The sequence below is a fragment of the Anomalospiza imberbis genome, chromosome 9, assembly GCF_031753505.1.
Source record: "Anomalospiza imberbis isolate Cuckoo-Finch-1a 21T00152 chromosome 9, ASM3175350v1, whole genome shotgun sequence".
NCBI lineage: Eukaryota > Metazoa > Chordata > Aves > Passeriformes > Viduidae > Anomalospiza > Anomalospiza imberbis.
The window spans coordinates 30,338,793-30,355,937 of NC_089689.1; the positions used below are offsets into that span (position 1 = coordinate 30,338,793).

Here is a 17,145-nt window from a genome sequence, read left to right on the forward strand (position 1 = left end):
GGGACTGTGGGGGGACGGAGGCGGGGAACGGGAACACGGAGGGATGCAGGCCGGGAAGGGGAACACGGAGGGATGCAGGCCGGGGACACGGAGGGATGCAGGCCGGGAAGGGGAACACGGAGGGATGCAGGCCGGGAAGGGGAACACGGAGGGATGCAGGCCGGGAAGGGGAACGCGGAGGGATGCAGGCCGGGAAGGGGAACGCGGAGGGATGCAGGCCGGGGACACGGAGGGATGCAGGCCGGGAACGGGAATGCGGAGGGATGCAGGCCGGGGACACGGAGCGGGGAGGCGGGGAAGGGGAACACGGAGGGATGCAGGCCGGGAAGGGGAACACGGAGGGATGCAGGCCGGGCACACGGAGGGATGCAGGCCGGGAAGGGGAACACGGAGGGATGCAGGCCGGGAAGGGGAACACGGAGGGATGCAGGCCGGGCACACGGAGCGGGGAGGCGGGGAACGGGAACGCGGCGGGCGGGCCCCGCTCCCGGCGCCGCCTCCCCTCCGCAGCTGAGGGCAATGGAGAGCGGCGAAACCCCCGCCGAGCCCGGCTCGGGTGGGTGTCGGCTGCCCTTCCAAAAACCCTCCAGCGCTGCGGTTTTCCCTTCATAAACTCGGGCTTTGCCTCGCAGGGCCTGGCAGGCGCTTCCCGGTGGCGGCGGTGGAGGAGATCCTGAGGGATGTGGTGGGGAGCGCCCTGAGGGAGCGGCGCTACGAGCCGGGGCCGTGCCGGGAGGCGGCCAAGGACATCGCTGAGGTGGGACGGGGACGGGACATTTGTCCTGTGCCTCCATGCAGTGCCCCAGATATCCCCCCGAAATGCCGATAAAGTGTAAGATGAAGGCTGGAGGCGGCTGTCGAGGTGCCGGCAGGGGCTGCTCAGAGGAGGGTGCAGATTACACGAGTTAGTTAATGGATTTATAGGCTGGTTTGGATGGGAGCGGACCTTAAAGCTCATCCGGCCTCAGGGACACCTCCCACTGTCCCAGGCTGCTCCAGCCCGTGTCCATCCTGGCCTTGGGCACTGCCAGGGATCCAGGGGCACCTGTGCCAGGGCCTGCCCACCCTGCCAGGGAACAATTCCCAGTTCCCAAGATCCCACCCATCCCTGTCCTCTTGTCAGTTCGATACCATTCCCCCTTGCCCTGCTGTCAGCCCATCCCTGGGTTTGGACACGTACGGACTGAATCTGTTTCTCTCCGCAGGTTGTTAAGGCGCGGGTCAAAGCGCTGCTGGTGCCCAGGTACAAGATCGTGGTGGTGGCACACGTTGGGCAGCTGGGTGGGCAGAGCCTGCAGGTCAGCAGCCGCTGCCTCTGGGATCCCGAGAGCGACACGTTTTCCTCCTACGTCTTCAAGAACACCTCGCTGTTTGCTGTGGCAAATGTCTATGGTGTGTATTTTGAATAGGGAGGTACTCGAGTTTAGCAGCAGGAGAAGTTAATATTCAGCCTGACTCTTCCTGGCTCTGTTGTTGAAAATATCTGTGAAGGACCAAGGTACTCTCACCTGCTTTGAAATGTGAGCCTTTAGGTGAGTGGAATAAGAGTCTTTCCCAGAGATTTCTCTGGGAAGTGGCTTTCTATGACTTAGTTTTGCAGCTGATTGCTGCTTTCAGAACTTGCTCTGTAGGGGAAATATTTTCAGAATAATGCCAGTAAGTAATGTTTTCCCTTTTCTCCTCCAGGAAACATTACTGGAAGTATTTGGATTAGGGAATAGACCATGGGTTTTGCCTGCCCACTTTTGGGGCTGGTACTGATGGTCCTAAGTCTCTCCTGGTGCAGCCATTCCCCACCGAGGTGGGGTCTGGCTCACCTTGCTCTGGATCTGAATCCAGACTTTTTGCTACCCCTATTTCCCAGCTGAAACCTGCTGTTAGGTTTTCCTGAGTCAGAGAACAAACCTATCACAAACTGCTTACTTTATTACATTTTAGGTGCAAAGCTAAAACCAGAACAGTAGTTAGTTGGGAAGAAATACTTCATGTACTCATGACTAAAAGTTTAACCCTTTAAACACTGTGAAATGCAGACAACCCGAAGCCACTTGCTGGTGTGCACTGTGACATTTAACACCCAAAAGCTACGATTAAAGAACACAACTGAAAGAACTGTGGTTTATGTCATGATTATTTTAATCCCTGGAAGCTGTGACACCGAGCTGCTGCATTTCAGCACAGGGAGCTGATCTCTGTCCTGCTGCAGCCCACATTGCAGCAGGATGTGGCGAGCAGCTTGGCTGCCTCACGCTTGCTGAGCACAGAAACTTTGCTGCTGTTTTGTAATTCTTGCTCAGGTTTGACGTGCTGGGGTTCTTCTCTGTGGGTCCCCAGCCTCAGCTCTGGGTGTGAGGAGAAGTTGGTGTCACCCTCGTCCTCGTGCGGGAAATGCTGGGGGTTTTCACTCTCTGTGGCAGGAAAATAAGAAGCTAAAAGTTAAAAGTCATGGGAAGATGAGTCATTTATGCTTCTTATCTGTACTAGAAAGTCACCAAGCTACAGCCAGGAAGCTGAGTGTTGCCCTCTGACATGAGCACCACATCATGGACTCCTCACTGTGAGGAGCAATCTGTGATCAGCATGGTAAAACTGAGGAGTTCAGGGATTTATATTGAAGAGTGTCCTGTGGTGCCTTGAGTCTTACACAGATACATTTGCTTCTCCAGCAAAAACTCTGATTTGATGTGTCAGAGGCTCTTGACCAGCACCTTAAGCTGGACCTGGGGGGGTTCCTGAATTGCAGGTGTTGCATTAAGGCATCAGCTACCCCAGAGTTCTGGATGCTCCCATGGAAATTACAGTCCAGCTGCGGCTGAAGCACCTCAGTACAGCTGGGCCTTGTGCAGCCCGTAAAGGTGTAGCAGTTCTCACTTTTTAAAAGCATGGTTCTTCAGCCGGTTTTAGGGAGGAGGTTGCCCATGTTACCACTTTTGTATTTGTTTAAAGCTGCTGCTGCAAGAGAATTTTCCAAAAATGCAGATGTAGGAAGTGCAGAAAGCCTCTGTTACTGTCATCTGCCTCTGTTATTTTCTTGTTCCCTATTTATTTTAATCAGAGTACAAATGTCTAGCTGTGCATGTAACAGTTGAATTTTCTGACTATCAAATCAAAATTTTCTGAGTATGAAGAAATGTGCTAGTAAGTATAAATATACACAAAAGCATGTGAAGGTGCTTAAATTGCAGAGCAGATATTCAGCATGCTTTAATGACAAAGTTTTATAAAGTTTCTGGTTTCTAGTGGGGAAAGTGAAGACCACAGGATGACACTTGCACTGACTTCAGCAAAACTTGTCACTGAAATGAGATGGCAGAGAGATTTCCAGTGACAGCCTTGTCTTGGATCCTGTTCCCCAGGTGAGCTTGGAAAATCTTGGTCTGAATTATTTTTCTTTAGCAAAATAGCCCAGGAAGCCGAGCCAGACAAGCTGCAAGGAGAAGGAACACGAGCACAGCCCGTGCTGGGGGGCTGGAGCTGCAGGGATTGAGGGGAGCAGGGCATGTGCTGCTTCCCAGTCCCCTGGGACCCCTCGGGTCCGGGTGCAGCAGGAGGGAAGAGCCCGGGGTGCTGTGGCTGTACTCACCCCACAGGTCGCGGTGCCTTTTCCAGCGCGAGCCGCCGCACGTGAACACCACGGCTCTGATGAAGTCTCTCCCGCACAGCCTCACCTTGTTCCCTTCCCCTTTCCCTTCCCGTGCCAGGAGCAGGAGAGCAAGGCAGCCCAGTGCCAGCACCGTGCCCCTCATGCTGCCACCGTGGTGCTTCCCAGCTGGCTGTGGGCAGGGCAGAAGGGATAAGTGGGGAATTCTGCTGGAACCTTCCCATTTATAGTGACGGTCCGTCCACTCCACTGGGTAGCAGCTCACTCTGAGCGTGGCAATGTTTGCTAAAAACAAATAAACTGCTTGTTTCTGGTCACGTTTGAAGTGCTTTGGGATCTCAGTCAGGTATGAAAGATTTCAGAAGTCTACGTGGCTGCTTTACTGGGAACGCCTGAGGTGTAACAGTTTATGGGGAATGGCTTAGGTGGATGCAGTTAATGTGCGTTCTGCCAGAACAAAAGGGTGTTCGTGATGGGATTTGTCCTCAGTGGGTTTGGTGTCTGTGTTCCCCACACAGCCTGATGCCCAGGCCTGACTGGGGTCTTTTTGTGTTGGTGATCCCTAAGGAAAATGGAATCAACTCCTTCCCACGATGTCTGCACCTCTTCATTCCCCTGCCTTGGTCACTGCTAACTGTGGGGAAACCCTGCCAGTGCCAAGCACTGCTGAGAAAATCCACTCCAGAGGGGGCTTTTGCCATATGTTGGTATCCCAGCCAGGATTCCCAGTGTGCCGAGAGACAGGACATGATCCTGCAGCACATGGAGCTGAGTCTCTGCTCTGGGAGCAGAGGTTGCTTCTGAGTTATTGGTTCCTAGCGTTGGCTTCAGCGTGTTTACGTTTCTATAAAAAATCCTTGCAATAAAATGCCTCAAGGGGGAAATGTCTCAATTATATGGTCAGAAATTCCATGTTTAAGGACAAAATACATGAGGAGCTTTGGAGATCTTGAGTCCTTCCTAGCACCACAAGGATTTTCCAGCACCATAAAGTTACAGGTAATTGATTTTCACTGTGTGCAGGGTGGGTTATGATGTGTTACAGAAAGCTTGTTTTTTAGCAGTAAGCAAACAGTCATGGGCATGAATGGAAAACATAGGGTGTATTTTGGTTGGATTTATAATAATGATTAACAAATGATTCACCTTAACGAGTGTCTTTCCTTGAAACACACCAAGATGAATTTTATGTCAGGGGGAAGTTTGCGTGTCCCCTGTCAGATGTGCAGCACACAGAAGGAAGTGGATGTTAATGCAGCACAAATGATCCTTAATTCAGTGATGTGTTTGAGTGCTGGGTGTTTATTGTCAGGATAATGAGAGGCTGCATGTTCTGGATCTATAAAATACACGTTTCCATACGTAATGTGCTCAGCAGCTTGTGCTTAATCACTCCTCTGGAGATGCTCCCTGTTTCCTGTGGGCAGGAAGTGCCTGGAAATCCTCCAGCTGGGTATTTTTTTCTGTTTCTTTTGCTCTGCCCCCCAAAAAAGCCAGCCTAGGCAGCCAAACACTGCCTGCTTTCAACCCAAGGAGAAAAGACCTTGGGGGAAAAGCAGAAAGGGATAAAGGCCCAAGGAGACAAGACTGCAGAGACCTTTCCATGATCAGGATTCCAGAGAAGGCCACCCCTGCATGAGCACTGATGGTACAATGAGGGGACTTCCAGGAGGAAATCGAGGCCGTTTGAAAGAAGGGTCTAAGCAGTGCGGCTTCAAAGAGAAACTTTATTGATTAAAAAGGATAACCAGTTTATGTTCATACTACAGCAAGTGTTTCCTGAAGGAGAAGGGATATCAGCTACTGTTAAACAGCTCCAGCAGGAGCAACAATGTCACACAAGGAACCAACCTGGAAAACAAGAGGAAAAAGAGCTGATTCTTCTGTGGAATTCTGTTAATGCTGGAAAATAGCACTTTTTGGCAGGCCAGGTTGGGTTGCGTTTGTGCTGTCATATTTGGCAGCATGCAAACATTTATCTTGTTTATAAAGGAAATTAATTTCCAGCGGTGTGGCAGCAGAAAAGCAGGAACCACCACCTTTTAACCCGGTGCTGGAATTGTGATCCCACCTATTGCAGTATTCCCTAGCTGGGTGTTTCCCAGGATTGCCTTGCTGGGGAATGAGCACAGCCATACCTGGTCGGTGCTGGGGACAGCCAGGCTGTGCAGCTGCCACACCCCCACCTGGCCACAGCTGTCCCCCAGGAGCAGGCACTCGGCGTTCCTGGCAAACAGGAGGGAGCTGAGGTTCCCTTCAGGGCTGGCAGCACACGAGAGCACAGGGTGGAAGCTGCAACCCAAGAGTTAATGGCTACCATGCATTTATCAGCTGAAAGGCTGCACATTTCACTTTCGGTGTTCTAGGTTATCTCGGGAACTGGGAGGTGAGGCAGTGTTTGGCTTGGGCTGTCCCAGAAGAAAAATCCCAGCTGCTGTTAACTAAGATACCCTGCTTGCCTAAAATCTATCCTGACCTGGAGAGTGGTGGTTAATGTTTCTATTAGATGAATAATTTGCAGGATGTGGCAGGGCTCTGGATCCACCAGGGCTTCACACTGTCAGTAACACAAAACCCAGAGCAGCTGGACAAGGTCACAGGTAACTGTCATCTCAACTTCAGACCATCCAATCTTTACCAAAGTTGCTCAGCTTTGGTTTTTTCCCCTTCTAACTCTGCCACAATTTCTGCAGAAAAGGGGCAGATTTACACTTTATCAGCTCCATGAGGCATCCAGCTCCTTCTCTTCTCACCCCAAATCTCTGGTAACCACCATCTGCTTTTGAAATGGAATATTTCAAAATGCAATGGTTTGAGCAAGCAAAGTGTGGAGCTGTAATGGTCTGATAAAAACACTGATGAGGTAACAATGTGTGACAATTAAATTTCAGACTCTTCCTTGAGAAGAGTTGTTACTCACATGCTGACACTCAGATCCCAGATCTCCACCCTCTTCTCATTCACTGCTGCAAAGATGAGGGCTGATTTTGGAGCCCACTTGATGTCATGAACAAAAGCTGTGACAGAAGTGAAGGTTAACAGGGGGGTGTGGGAATCCCGGCGCCACAAAAGGATGCTCCAGTCTGCAGAGCAGCTGAGGAACATGTCTGTGCTGGAGGGATTCCAGGCGACTTTGTACACAGGGCCCTGTTTGGAGAGAAACAAACCAGGACTTGGTGCTGCTGCAGAGCTACAGAATCGGTTCTAGAGCTACCCAGCCTTTCTCCCACAGGTAAGACTATTTAACTCTACAGGAAAATCAGATTTCTGATTGCTGTCTTAAAATAAAGCCAGAGCTAAAGCTTTAAAACAGTTTATAGTACCAGTTTGAATAAATTACTTGAAAAAATCCTGACAGCACAGAAAGTAATCCTGTAAGACTGTGATGCTTTATGCTATGGGAATTCATTCCTAATATAAGAGAAGTTTAGGTTTCTTTTGTTGCAGATGTTCACTAAATATAAGCAAAGATTACATTTTTGAGTCGAGTAGTTGCTGATGTCCTTGTTTACAGTGTCACTCACCTTATGGCCTCTGTATGTCCCCAGAATCTGCTCCTTGCCTGAGCAAGAGCAGCAGTAGATGTGGCCCTCTTCTGTTCCAGCAAGAAAAACATCAGTATCCTGAAAGAAAGGGAAAAGTAGCCTAGGCTGGATGAATTTATCACTCCTGGAGAAATCATCCAGGGCTGGAAGAGTTGAGCTCCAGGGAGGAGCTCCTGTGAGTGGTGGGGAAAGTGGAACCACAACATTGCACGTTTACTGGGTGTGTTCAACAATGCACAATGTGCTGGGGTTTGACTCCTGAAAATCTTGGATTTTCAGCAATCCATGTATAAAATGCATGAATTCTTCAAGTGCTCTGTGGAGGAAGGACTCAGCTGGATGAAGAGAAGCTCAGCTGAGTCCTGGATGTGGGAGGTGTTGGCCAACCTCTCCCAGCCCTGGCCATCATGCAGAGGGGAACTGCCCCAAGGCCTGCCCAAGGAAATGTGAGTAACGTGGCAGGGAGTGATGCCTGAAGTTTGAGCTTTCATATTTCCCAGACTCTGCACTGCACTGGTACAGAACTCTGAACTCCATACGAAGTGTCAGCAGCTTTCCTCACAGCTCAGGCACACACAGCAATCCTTTTCCAGCCCAGAACCAAGGACACCGCTGCAGCTTCAGCCCAAAAAGTGCAAACAGCAGGGACTGGAGGAGAGCAGCCTGGGAGGATGGGACTGCAGCACCTGAGCTGGAATTGGACACTGAACCCCAGTGTGGAAATGGACCAGAACTCATAAAAGTGTGAAAACTCGTGACTCAGAGTCCATCTTGGTGTAAACCCTTGGCCAGGCTCTTGCACTGCCCAAGGTGTATCCTTTGAAGGCCTTTTAATAAATCCCTACTTTGTTCCTTTAACACTGCCCGGCCTCTGTTCCAGGCAGCCTCTCTGGGCATCAGGAGGACATCACTGTTTTACCATTTCACTTGTTTGGGGTAAATCTTAGTAGCTAGAAAGCAATTTATTTCAAAATATATATGCTTTAAATAGCAGTGCCAAGTCCCTGGCTAGCTCCCATTAAAGCAGCTCCAGCTGAGCATCCCACCTCTGCTGCAGTTTTCCTGGCTAATGCTTCAGCCAGGATGGGCTTTCTGAGCCTACCTCTGGATGGAAGTCGAAGCACATTCCAGCTGCCTGTTGTGATATGGGACCTTCACTTTTCCTTTCTCGCTCACCTGGTAAGTTTTTCTTCCCACTTTCTGTTCGCTTGATTTTCATCACATCTGTGCAAAGAGCAGGAGGTGTTGTCAAACAGGACTGAGGAACTCGTGCTGCTTTGGGATGCCCAGCAGCTCTGAAATGTTTTGTGGGATTGCTGGTGTAAGGAATGTCAGCTGGAGTCAAAGAGAGTAGTTTCAGGTGCTCACCAGAGCAATCCAGCCTTTGCTGAATGAACCACTGGGTCATTCGCCCATCTCCTGAGATGCACATCAGTCTCTCTTCTTTGTCACCTGCTGTTGCACCTCTGTCCTGTTCCACCCACCTCAGCTGCCACACAGGACCTTTGTGTTTATTTAAGGATGCACTGGGACAAAAAAGATACACGTGGTAAATCATAGATGAGCAAAGACAAGACAACATGTTTGAAAAATAGTTAAGCTGTCACTTTGTAATGAGTGTTAAGTCTTATGACAGAAATGTTTAGATTTTCTTTTTAAAAAATGGTATGAACATTGTTGTTTTCTCCAGGAGAATGTGTCCTTATTAAACACGTTTGATAATTAGTTTCAGGGCACTGTTTATGTGCTTGCACCATGAAATCAGTCTGCACCTTGTAGGAGAGACCTGGGGAGCTGCCCTTAGGGCAGGTGCTTCCCTCATCACCCACCCATCCCCTCTCTCATTTTCTTCTTAATTCCTGCTCCCCCCCAACTTTTGCTGATATTCTCTCCAGTTTTGGCAAGAGGGATCAGAGACCAAGCACCAAAAGCTCCCACTGGTGTCCCATAATGGGATGGAATGTCCCAGTTAGGACATGGAATATGAATTACAGGTGGGGGTAAAGAGCTGCAGTTCCTTAGAGGGTGAGGGAAAGGCACTCCCTGGCTGGCCCTTTCCAGGGTCTGCTGGCTCAGAGGGTGGAGCAGGTGGAGCTCCAGCCTGACCTGCTGTCCAGCAGCGCGGCGTCCTCGCGGCTCCGGACGTCGTAGATGGCCACGCATCCATTGGCCATCCCAACTGCCAGGAGGTTTGGGCTTGCCAGGGAGAAATCCACAGCAGTGACGCCGTGCTCACAGCGGAAAATGCGCTCTGGCCACTGCCCAGGAGAGAAGCACAGCAAAGTTCTGAGCTGGGTGATTATTTACCTCTCTTTCCTTAGCGCTGGGCACTCAGTGTCTGCTGGAAAGCTCGAGTGATGGTGGCCACAGGGACCAGAAATGATTCTCTGTTCTGACTGGCACCATGTATTTCTTGCTACAACTGATAAAATTAGGAAAAAGTTAAAGATTGGGCAGAAATATGACACTGGAAAATAAGTTAGGTGAGGCTACTCCAAACCAAATATATAAAAATATCCATGGTGACAGCAGGGAATCATGAGCGTATTTGGTGTGGATGCATCAAAGATTTGACTCTGCCTGGTTTAAATTAGTCTAATGCAGTTTTGCCCAAGAGAAGTTTGTAGTAGAAATCAAACTGGAATGTTGTAATTTATGGCAATCAGAATTTTTTTACTGGGACACTTTGTAACTGAGATTTCCAAATATTGTTTTTAATGGCTGTTTTTAAAAGAATCCCTTTTCAGATGGATCTGCAGAGGCGTAAATGTTACATCTATGAAATCTCCTCTTTTACTGAGTGTTGTGAGAAGTTAGAGTAAATAATTGTAGCTAAAAGAGAAATAAAGCAGAAATTGTCCAGAGAAAAGCAGATTGCAGGAAAAGCAAACAAAAGGGCTCGTTACCATGGGGTTCTTCAGTGACCAACAGCAAGCCAGGCCTTTCTTCTGATCCCGAGAAACAAACTCCCTGTAACCAACTGCTAAGAGATCCTGCAAGCACACAGCAACAGCAAGATCTCAGTTCCACCTGAAGCTCAGCAGGACATTTCCAAAGGCGCCTTTGTGTCAAGGCAAAGTCTGGAATAACAAAGCTTCTGTCCTTAATCATATTTTAATGTGCATTATTCAATGCAGTACTTCTAATTTTCCCTCTCAGGGTTAGCTGCAAAAGGAGCTTCAGAGGGCACCTCAAACTCCTGGCTTTTGGCTTTCCACTGTCCAGTGAATTCCCTTCATTCCTTTCCACAGGCAGAAGTAAAAACCAGCAAGCTTTAGCCTTCAGCTCCAGTAATTTTTCTTTTCTTGCACTCACAAGTAGTTTGTGGAACTCACATTTTAAAAGGAGCTGATTGTTTGCCCTGTATTCTAAGACTGAAGTCTCTAAATGTGTCTGACTTTTTAATATCTGGACATTTGGTGCACTAAAAGCATGAAATGGTCTTTATTTTCTCTTTTTTTTTTCCCCACTGATTTTCTGTTTCTCATCCTCCGCTGCTTTTTACCTCTCTTCCCTTCATTATTTTTGTTTAATAAGTGAGTTCTGTTGGGAAAACAGAGCTTTACATGACCAGATTTAGGAAGCTTTGCCTTCTGTGCTGTTATTGTGCATCTTATCTTTATATTTTGAGGAATTCTGCTTTTTTGGGAGGTTCCTGCTAGAGACAAAGATGTGGTGTCTAAACTACCACAAATAACAAAGTTTAGCAGCAGGGGTTACATTTCAATTTCAGAACTGACCCAGTCTGTGAACATTGCTGCTCAGGGTAAAGCGGAGCAATTAATGAAATTCTGGGCCAGTTAAAGCTGTGATGATCCATGTGTAGGGAAAGCCTACAAACTAAAGCAGCGAGACTGAGGGACTGGATCCATCGCTGAGGTCCCTCCCAGGATCAGGAGTTTATTGCCACCACCAGCTGCTTGGCCCAGTTTGTGGCCAGCTCAGGAATGGTTTGTGGACTCACAGGGTTCACTTTGTTCCAAGCCATGCTGCTCACGCTGTGACCCCTGGTTAAATCACACCTGTATGACCACAGCTGCTCCAGCTTGGGGCCTGCCCCCTCTGCTGGGCTTTGAGCTGGGTCTGCTGTTTCCTCCTGCTTCTCCTCATCCTCTTCATCTTCTTCCAGCTCCGTGTCTGAGGCAGCAACAGGTTCTAAAATGTACAGATGCAGAATGTGAGTGGAAATATTTCACTTACCTAATTATTGGTATAATTTTATATATATTAAAAAACCCTATATTACATAACCGATATTATTGTATATAACCTATATTATTGTATATAACCTATATTATTGTATATAACCTATATTATGTAACCTATATTATTATATATACCCTATATTATTATATATACCCTATATTATTATATATAACCTATATTACATAACCTATATTATTATATATACACCCTATATTATTATAGGTTATATCTCACTCTAATTATTCACACCAGAGGAAAAATTTGCCCTTTCAGCAAATATTTTGCGGGGAAAAAAAAAAAAAAGAAAAGAAAAGAAGTGAAGATTTGAGGAATTAAGACACCCTAACTTCTAAAACTGTGACTAAAATTGGCTGGGGACGGAGCAGACAGCTGGATTGGGCTGGAGTGAGCCACATCTGCTGCAGGTGGGTTTAGCTACCCAGCCAAAAGTGAGGAATCTCTGTGGAAAATGAGGAATTTCTGACTGGAAAGAGGGCACTGAGCAAGGAACAAACCTTTGAGGACAGGGATCTGCCGATAAACTGCGAGTTTGGGCTGAAAAATGTTCTCCATGAGAATCCTCTCCATGACAACTAAATGCTGCTGCAGCTTTGCTGAAGTCAAGATTGCTCCTGGATGGCATTCCTGCTCCTCGTGGCTCCTGGCGGGAGCAGCACTCTCTGCAATGGCGATGGAAGAAGCTGAATTACAGAATCGTGGGATATTCCAAGCTGGAGTGGATCCACAGGGATCATGGAGTCCAACAGGCCCATACTGGCTGATAAGAGATAAACGGCATAGAAATGCTTGGAACATGACAAAACCTCACACAGAAAGATCAAGGGGAAAGAATTTTCCTCCACCTGCAAAAAACAGAGAACTAAAAGAAAATACTTTCACTGTGAATTTTTCCTTCCCGTAATTTTCTTTTCTTATAATTCTATCATCTTATCATCTTATTATAATTTCCTTATCCTTTTCAGATATTTCTGGAATTTTTCACAAATGCTGTTTTGCTTCTACTTTTTGAAGTGAGTACCAGCAAACCTTGTCCCTGAGTATTTATCTGTATTTAGGGTGATTTCTGATGGCAGTGTGCAGAGAAGTGCAGCCCTGTTCAAGATTCTTTAGCAAACTCCCTTGCAGGTTGCAGGCAGTGTTTTTCAGGAAGTTTTCCCCACAAATCCCAGGGATGTGCCTGGTTCAGGAGGATGAGAACAGGGCAGAAATGGGAAATGTTACCTGCGGCAGCCTGACTGTGCTCTTCAGCTGTGGGAGATTTGCTGCTTTTCCCTGCTGGGGTTCTGGGTTCTTCTGACTCTGCAGGTTCTGCTCCTGAGGCAGCCAGTGAACTGTCCAAATCCCAGGAAGTCACCATCATCCCTGGGAATGAATCTCCTGTCACACAGGGCTCTTCTTTTGGTACATTATTGCAGGGAGCTTCCTGTACCCCACTGCTGGGCTGGGCTTTGGAACCACCTCTGCTTCCAAAGGTCTTGCTATTTGAACTGATATTTTTCATTTAATGTTTTGATTTCATCTTTTAATTGCCATCTTTTACCAGTTTACAGAAAAGGTTGCCTGTGCTTAATAAGAATCATTAAAGCAGGTAAGATAACTTCAAAGTTCCTCCTGTTGTGTGACTGCTGCAGCTCCATCAGGGTTTTTTGGGGTGTGGTTCCCCTTGAGCAGGGCCAGCTCCCACCCAAAACTTGCCTTGATGCGCTCAGGGATTGGAATGAGCCCTGCTGATGCCACAAAAAAAAAAAAAGTGGCAAATAGCTTTTCAAAACAGATTATTGTCTACTTTTGGGGTTTCTTCCCTCATTTCACATACACTAACACAGAGGAAAAGCGTTTGGAACAGCATTCCCCATCATTTTTTTGGCCTCTTACACCCCACAATAACATTCTCTTGGGGTGCTCATAACCATTTTATTGCAATGGCCTCAGTGTTCCAGCGCTAAATCCAAGATTTAGGAGGGGCAGAAAAGGCCACCACAGCCCACACGGTGCTGCCTGCACTTAGGGCTCTGGAAGGGGAAGCTGAGGAGGATCTGCTCAGAGGTGGAAGTAATGAGGAGGATCTGCTCAGAGGTGGAAGTAATGAGGAGGATGTGCTCAGAGGTGGAAGTAATGAGGAGGATCTGCTCAGAGGTGGAAGTAATGAGGAGGATCTGCTCAGAGGTGGAAGTAATGAGGAGGATCTGCTCAGAGGTGGAAGTAATGAGGAGGATGTGCTCAGAGGTGGAAGTAATGAGGAGGATCTGCTCAGAGGTGGAAGTAATGAGGAGGATCTGCTCAGAGGTGGAAGTAATGAGGAGGATCTGCTCAGAGGTGGAAGTAATGAGGAGGATGTGCTCAGAGGTGGAAGTAATGAGGAGGATCTGCTCAGAGGTGGAAGTAATGAGGAGGATCTGCTCAGAGGTGGAAGTAATGAGGAGGATGTGCTCAGAGGTGGAAGTAATGAGGAGGATGTGCTCAGAGGTGGAAGTAATGAGGAGGATGTGCTCAGAGGTGGAAGTAATGAGGAGGATGTGCTCAGAGGTGGAAGTAATGAGGAGGATCTGCTCAGAGGTGGAAGTAATGAGGAGGATCTGCTCAGAGGTGGAAGTAATGAGGAGGATCTGCTCAGAGGTGGAAGTAATGAGGAGGATGTGCTCAGAGGTGGAAGTAATGAGGAGGATCTGCTCAGAGGTGGAAGTAATGAGGAGGATCTGCTCAGAGGTGGAAGTAATGAGGAGGATCTGCTCAGAGGTGGAAGTAATGAGGAGGATGTGCTCAGAGGTGGAAGTAATGAGGAGGATCTGCTCAGAGGTGGAAGTAATGAGGAGGATCTGCTCAGAGGTGGAAGTAATGAGGAGGATGTGCTCAGAGGTGGAAGTAATGAGGAGGATGTGCTCAGAGGTGGAAGTAATGAGGAGGATGTGCTCAGAGGTGGAAGTAATGAGGAGGATGTGCTCAGAGGTGGAAGTAATGAGGAGGATCTGCTCAGAGGTGGAAGTAATGAGGAGGATCTGCTCAGAGGTGGAAGTAATGAGGAGGATCTGCTCAGAGGTGGAAGTAATGAGGAGGATGTGCTCAGAGGTGGAAGTGAAGAGTCCCTTCTGTCAGAGCCCGGGCCAGGTTTACCCTTCTGTGCCACGGCGATTGTCTCACACTGCACGTCCTGGCTTCTGGCAGCTCCAGAGATGGTCTGCACCACTTTTCCTTCAGCGTGCTCACTGCCAGACTGCGCCTTGCAAATCTCGGCATAAATCTTGTTCCTCTCCCTGGAAAACAAAGGAAGCGCCGGCTGCCGACTCCCGGGGAAATTTCCCGGGGGAATTCTGCCGGGAATTCTCAGGGTCTTCAACAAGGAGCTGGTCAGCAGAGGCTGTGCCATGTCTTCCATGTGCTGCTTTATGGATATTTTCTATACATACATATACATATGTGTGTACATATATGTATATGTATGCATAGGTATATATAAAAATTATATACAATACATATTAAATAAACATTCTTATTAATAGAAGAAAGATATTATATAATTTAGAATTATATAGTGTATATATAATGTATATATATATATATGTATAACATTATATAAATAATATTATAGGTAATATTTGATATATAATATATACTATATTATGTATAGTATAACATAATATACTATATACATTATACATTATACATTATACATTATACATTATACATTATACATTATATATTATATATTATATATTATATATTATTTTACATAATGTTATACTATACAAAATAAAGTATATATTATATATATACTAATATACAGTATATATATACTATATACATATAAAAATATAGAGTATATATATAATATACATAATATATATGTTATCTATTATATATTCTACATTATATATGGTATATAATATATAATATATATGATATATATTGCAATGTATTATATTGTATTATATTAATGTATTGTATTATATTAAGGTATTATATTATATTAATGTATTGCATTATATTATATTATATTATATTATATTATATTATATTATATTATATTATATTAATTATATTACATTATATACAATATGCAATATATCATATACACTATATAATGAACGATACACCACAAATATAATATAATGGAATATATTGCAATGGAATATAATGGAATATGTTGTAATGGAATATAATGGAATATATTGTAATGGAATATAATGGAATATATTGTAATGGAATATAATGGAATATATTGTAATGGAATATAATGGAATATAATGGAATATATTGCAATGGAATATAGTGGAATATATTGCAATGGAATATAATGGAATATATTGCAATGGAATATAATGGAATATATTGCAATGGAATATAATGGAATATAATGGAATATATTGCAATGGAATTTAGTGGAATATATTGCAATGGAATATAATGGAATATAATGGAATATATTGCAATGGAATATAATGGAATATATTGTAATGGAATATAATGGAATATATTGTAATGGAATATAATGGAATATATTGGAATATATTGCAATGGAATATAATGGAATATGTTGTAATGGAATATAATGGAATATATTGTAATGGAATATAATGGAATATAATGGAATATATTGCCATGGAATATAATGGAATATGTTTTAATGGAATATAATGGAATATATTGCAATGGAATATAATGGAATATATTGCAATGGAATATAATGGAATATAATGGAATATATTGTAATGGAATATAATGGAATATATTGCAATGGAATATAATGGAATATATTGCAATGGAATATAGTGGAATATATTGCAATGGAATATAATGGAATATGTTGTAATGGAATATAATGGAATATATTGTAATGGAATATAATGGAATATATTGCAATGGAATATAATGGAATATGTTGTAATGGAATATAATGGAATATATTGTAATGGAATATAATGGAATTTAATGGAATATATTGCAATGGAATATAATGGAATATGTTGTAATGGAATATAATGGAATATATTGTAATGGAATATAATGGAATATATTGTAATGGAATATAATGGAATATATTGTAATGGAATATAATGGAATATAATGGAATATATTGCAATGGAATATAGTGGAATATATTGCAATGGAATATAATGGAATATATTGCAATGGAATATAATGGAATATATTGCAATGGAATATAATGGAATATATTGCAATGGAATATAATGGAATATAATGGAATATATTGCAATGGAATTTAGTGGAATATATTGCAATGGAATATAATGGAATATAATGGAATATATTGCAATGGAATATAATGGAATATATTGTAATGGAATATAATGGAATATATTGTAATGGAATATAATGGAATATATTGGAATATATTGCAATGGAATATAATGGAATATGTTGTAATGGAATATAATGGAATATATTGTAATGGAATATAATGGAATATAATGGAATATATTGCCATGGAATATAATGGAATATGTTTTAATGGAATATAATGGAATATATTGCAATGGAATATAATGGAATATATTGCAATGGAATATAATGGAATATAATGGAATATATTGTAATGGAATATAATGGAATATATTGCAATGGAATATAATGGAATATATTGCAATGGAATATAGTGGAATATATTGCAATGGAATATAATGGAATATGTTGTAATGGAATATAATGGAATATATTGTAATGGAATATAATGGAATATATTGCAATGGAATATAATGGAATATGTTGTAATGGAATATAATGGAATATATTGTAATGGAATATAATGGAATTTAA

The 17,145-nt window shown here is 44.2% G+C and overlaps 3 protein-coding genes across 3 annotated transcripts; 1 reads left to right on the top strand and 2 right to left on the bottom strand.

The window, feature by feature from the left end:
- Positions 1 to 454: 454 nt before the first annotated feature.
- DYNLT5 (dynein light chain Tctex-type family member 5) lies at positions 455 to 2,110 on the top strand. Its single transcript, XM_068198962.1, has 3 exons — positions 455 to 556; positions 633 to 757; positions 1,206 to 2,110. The coding sequence occupies exons 1-3, from the start codon at positions 520 to 522 to the stop codon at positions 1,407 to 1,409; spliced, it is 366 nt and encodes a 121-aa protein (XP_068055063.1). The 5' UTR covers positions 455 to 519; the 3' UTR covers positions 1,410 to 2,110.
- Positions 2,026 to 4,124, bottom strand: INSL5 (insulin like 5). The gene is made up of 2 exons (XM_068198963.1): positions 3,584 to 4,124; positions 2,026 to 2,408 (listed from the first exon to the last, which is right to left on the bottom strand). The coding sequence occupies exons 1-2, from the start codon at positions 3,744 to 3,746 to the stop codon at positions 2,173 to 2,175; spliced, it is 399 nt and encodes a 132-aa protein (XP_068055064.1). The 5' UTR covers positions 3,747 to 4,124; the 3' UTR covers positions 2,026 to 2,172.
- Positions 4,125 to 5,311: 1,187 nt separating this feature from the next.
- Positions 5,312 to 12,168, bottom strand: DNAI4 (dynein axonemal intermediate chain 4). The gene is made up of 10 exons (XM_068199163.1): positions 11,868 to 12,168; positions 11,111 to 11,301; positions 10,053 to 10,139; positions 9,253 to 9,404; positions 8,515 to 8,672; positions 8,249 to 8,370; positions 7,126 to 7,224; positions 6,522 to 6,748; positions 5,740 to 5,893; positions 5,312 to 5,452 (listed from the first exon to the last, which is right to left on the bottom strand). Exons 1-10 carry the CDS (start codon positions 12,166 to 12,168, stop codon positions 5,408 to 5,410), a joined length of 1,536 nt encoding a protein of 511 aa, XP_068055264.1. The 3' UTR covers positions 5,312 to 5,407.
- Positions 12,169 to 17,145: the final 4,977 nt, after the last annotated feature.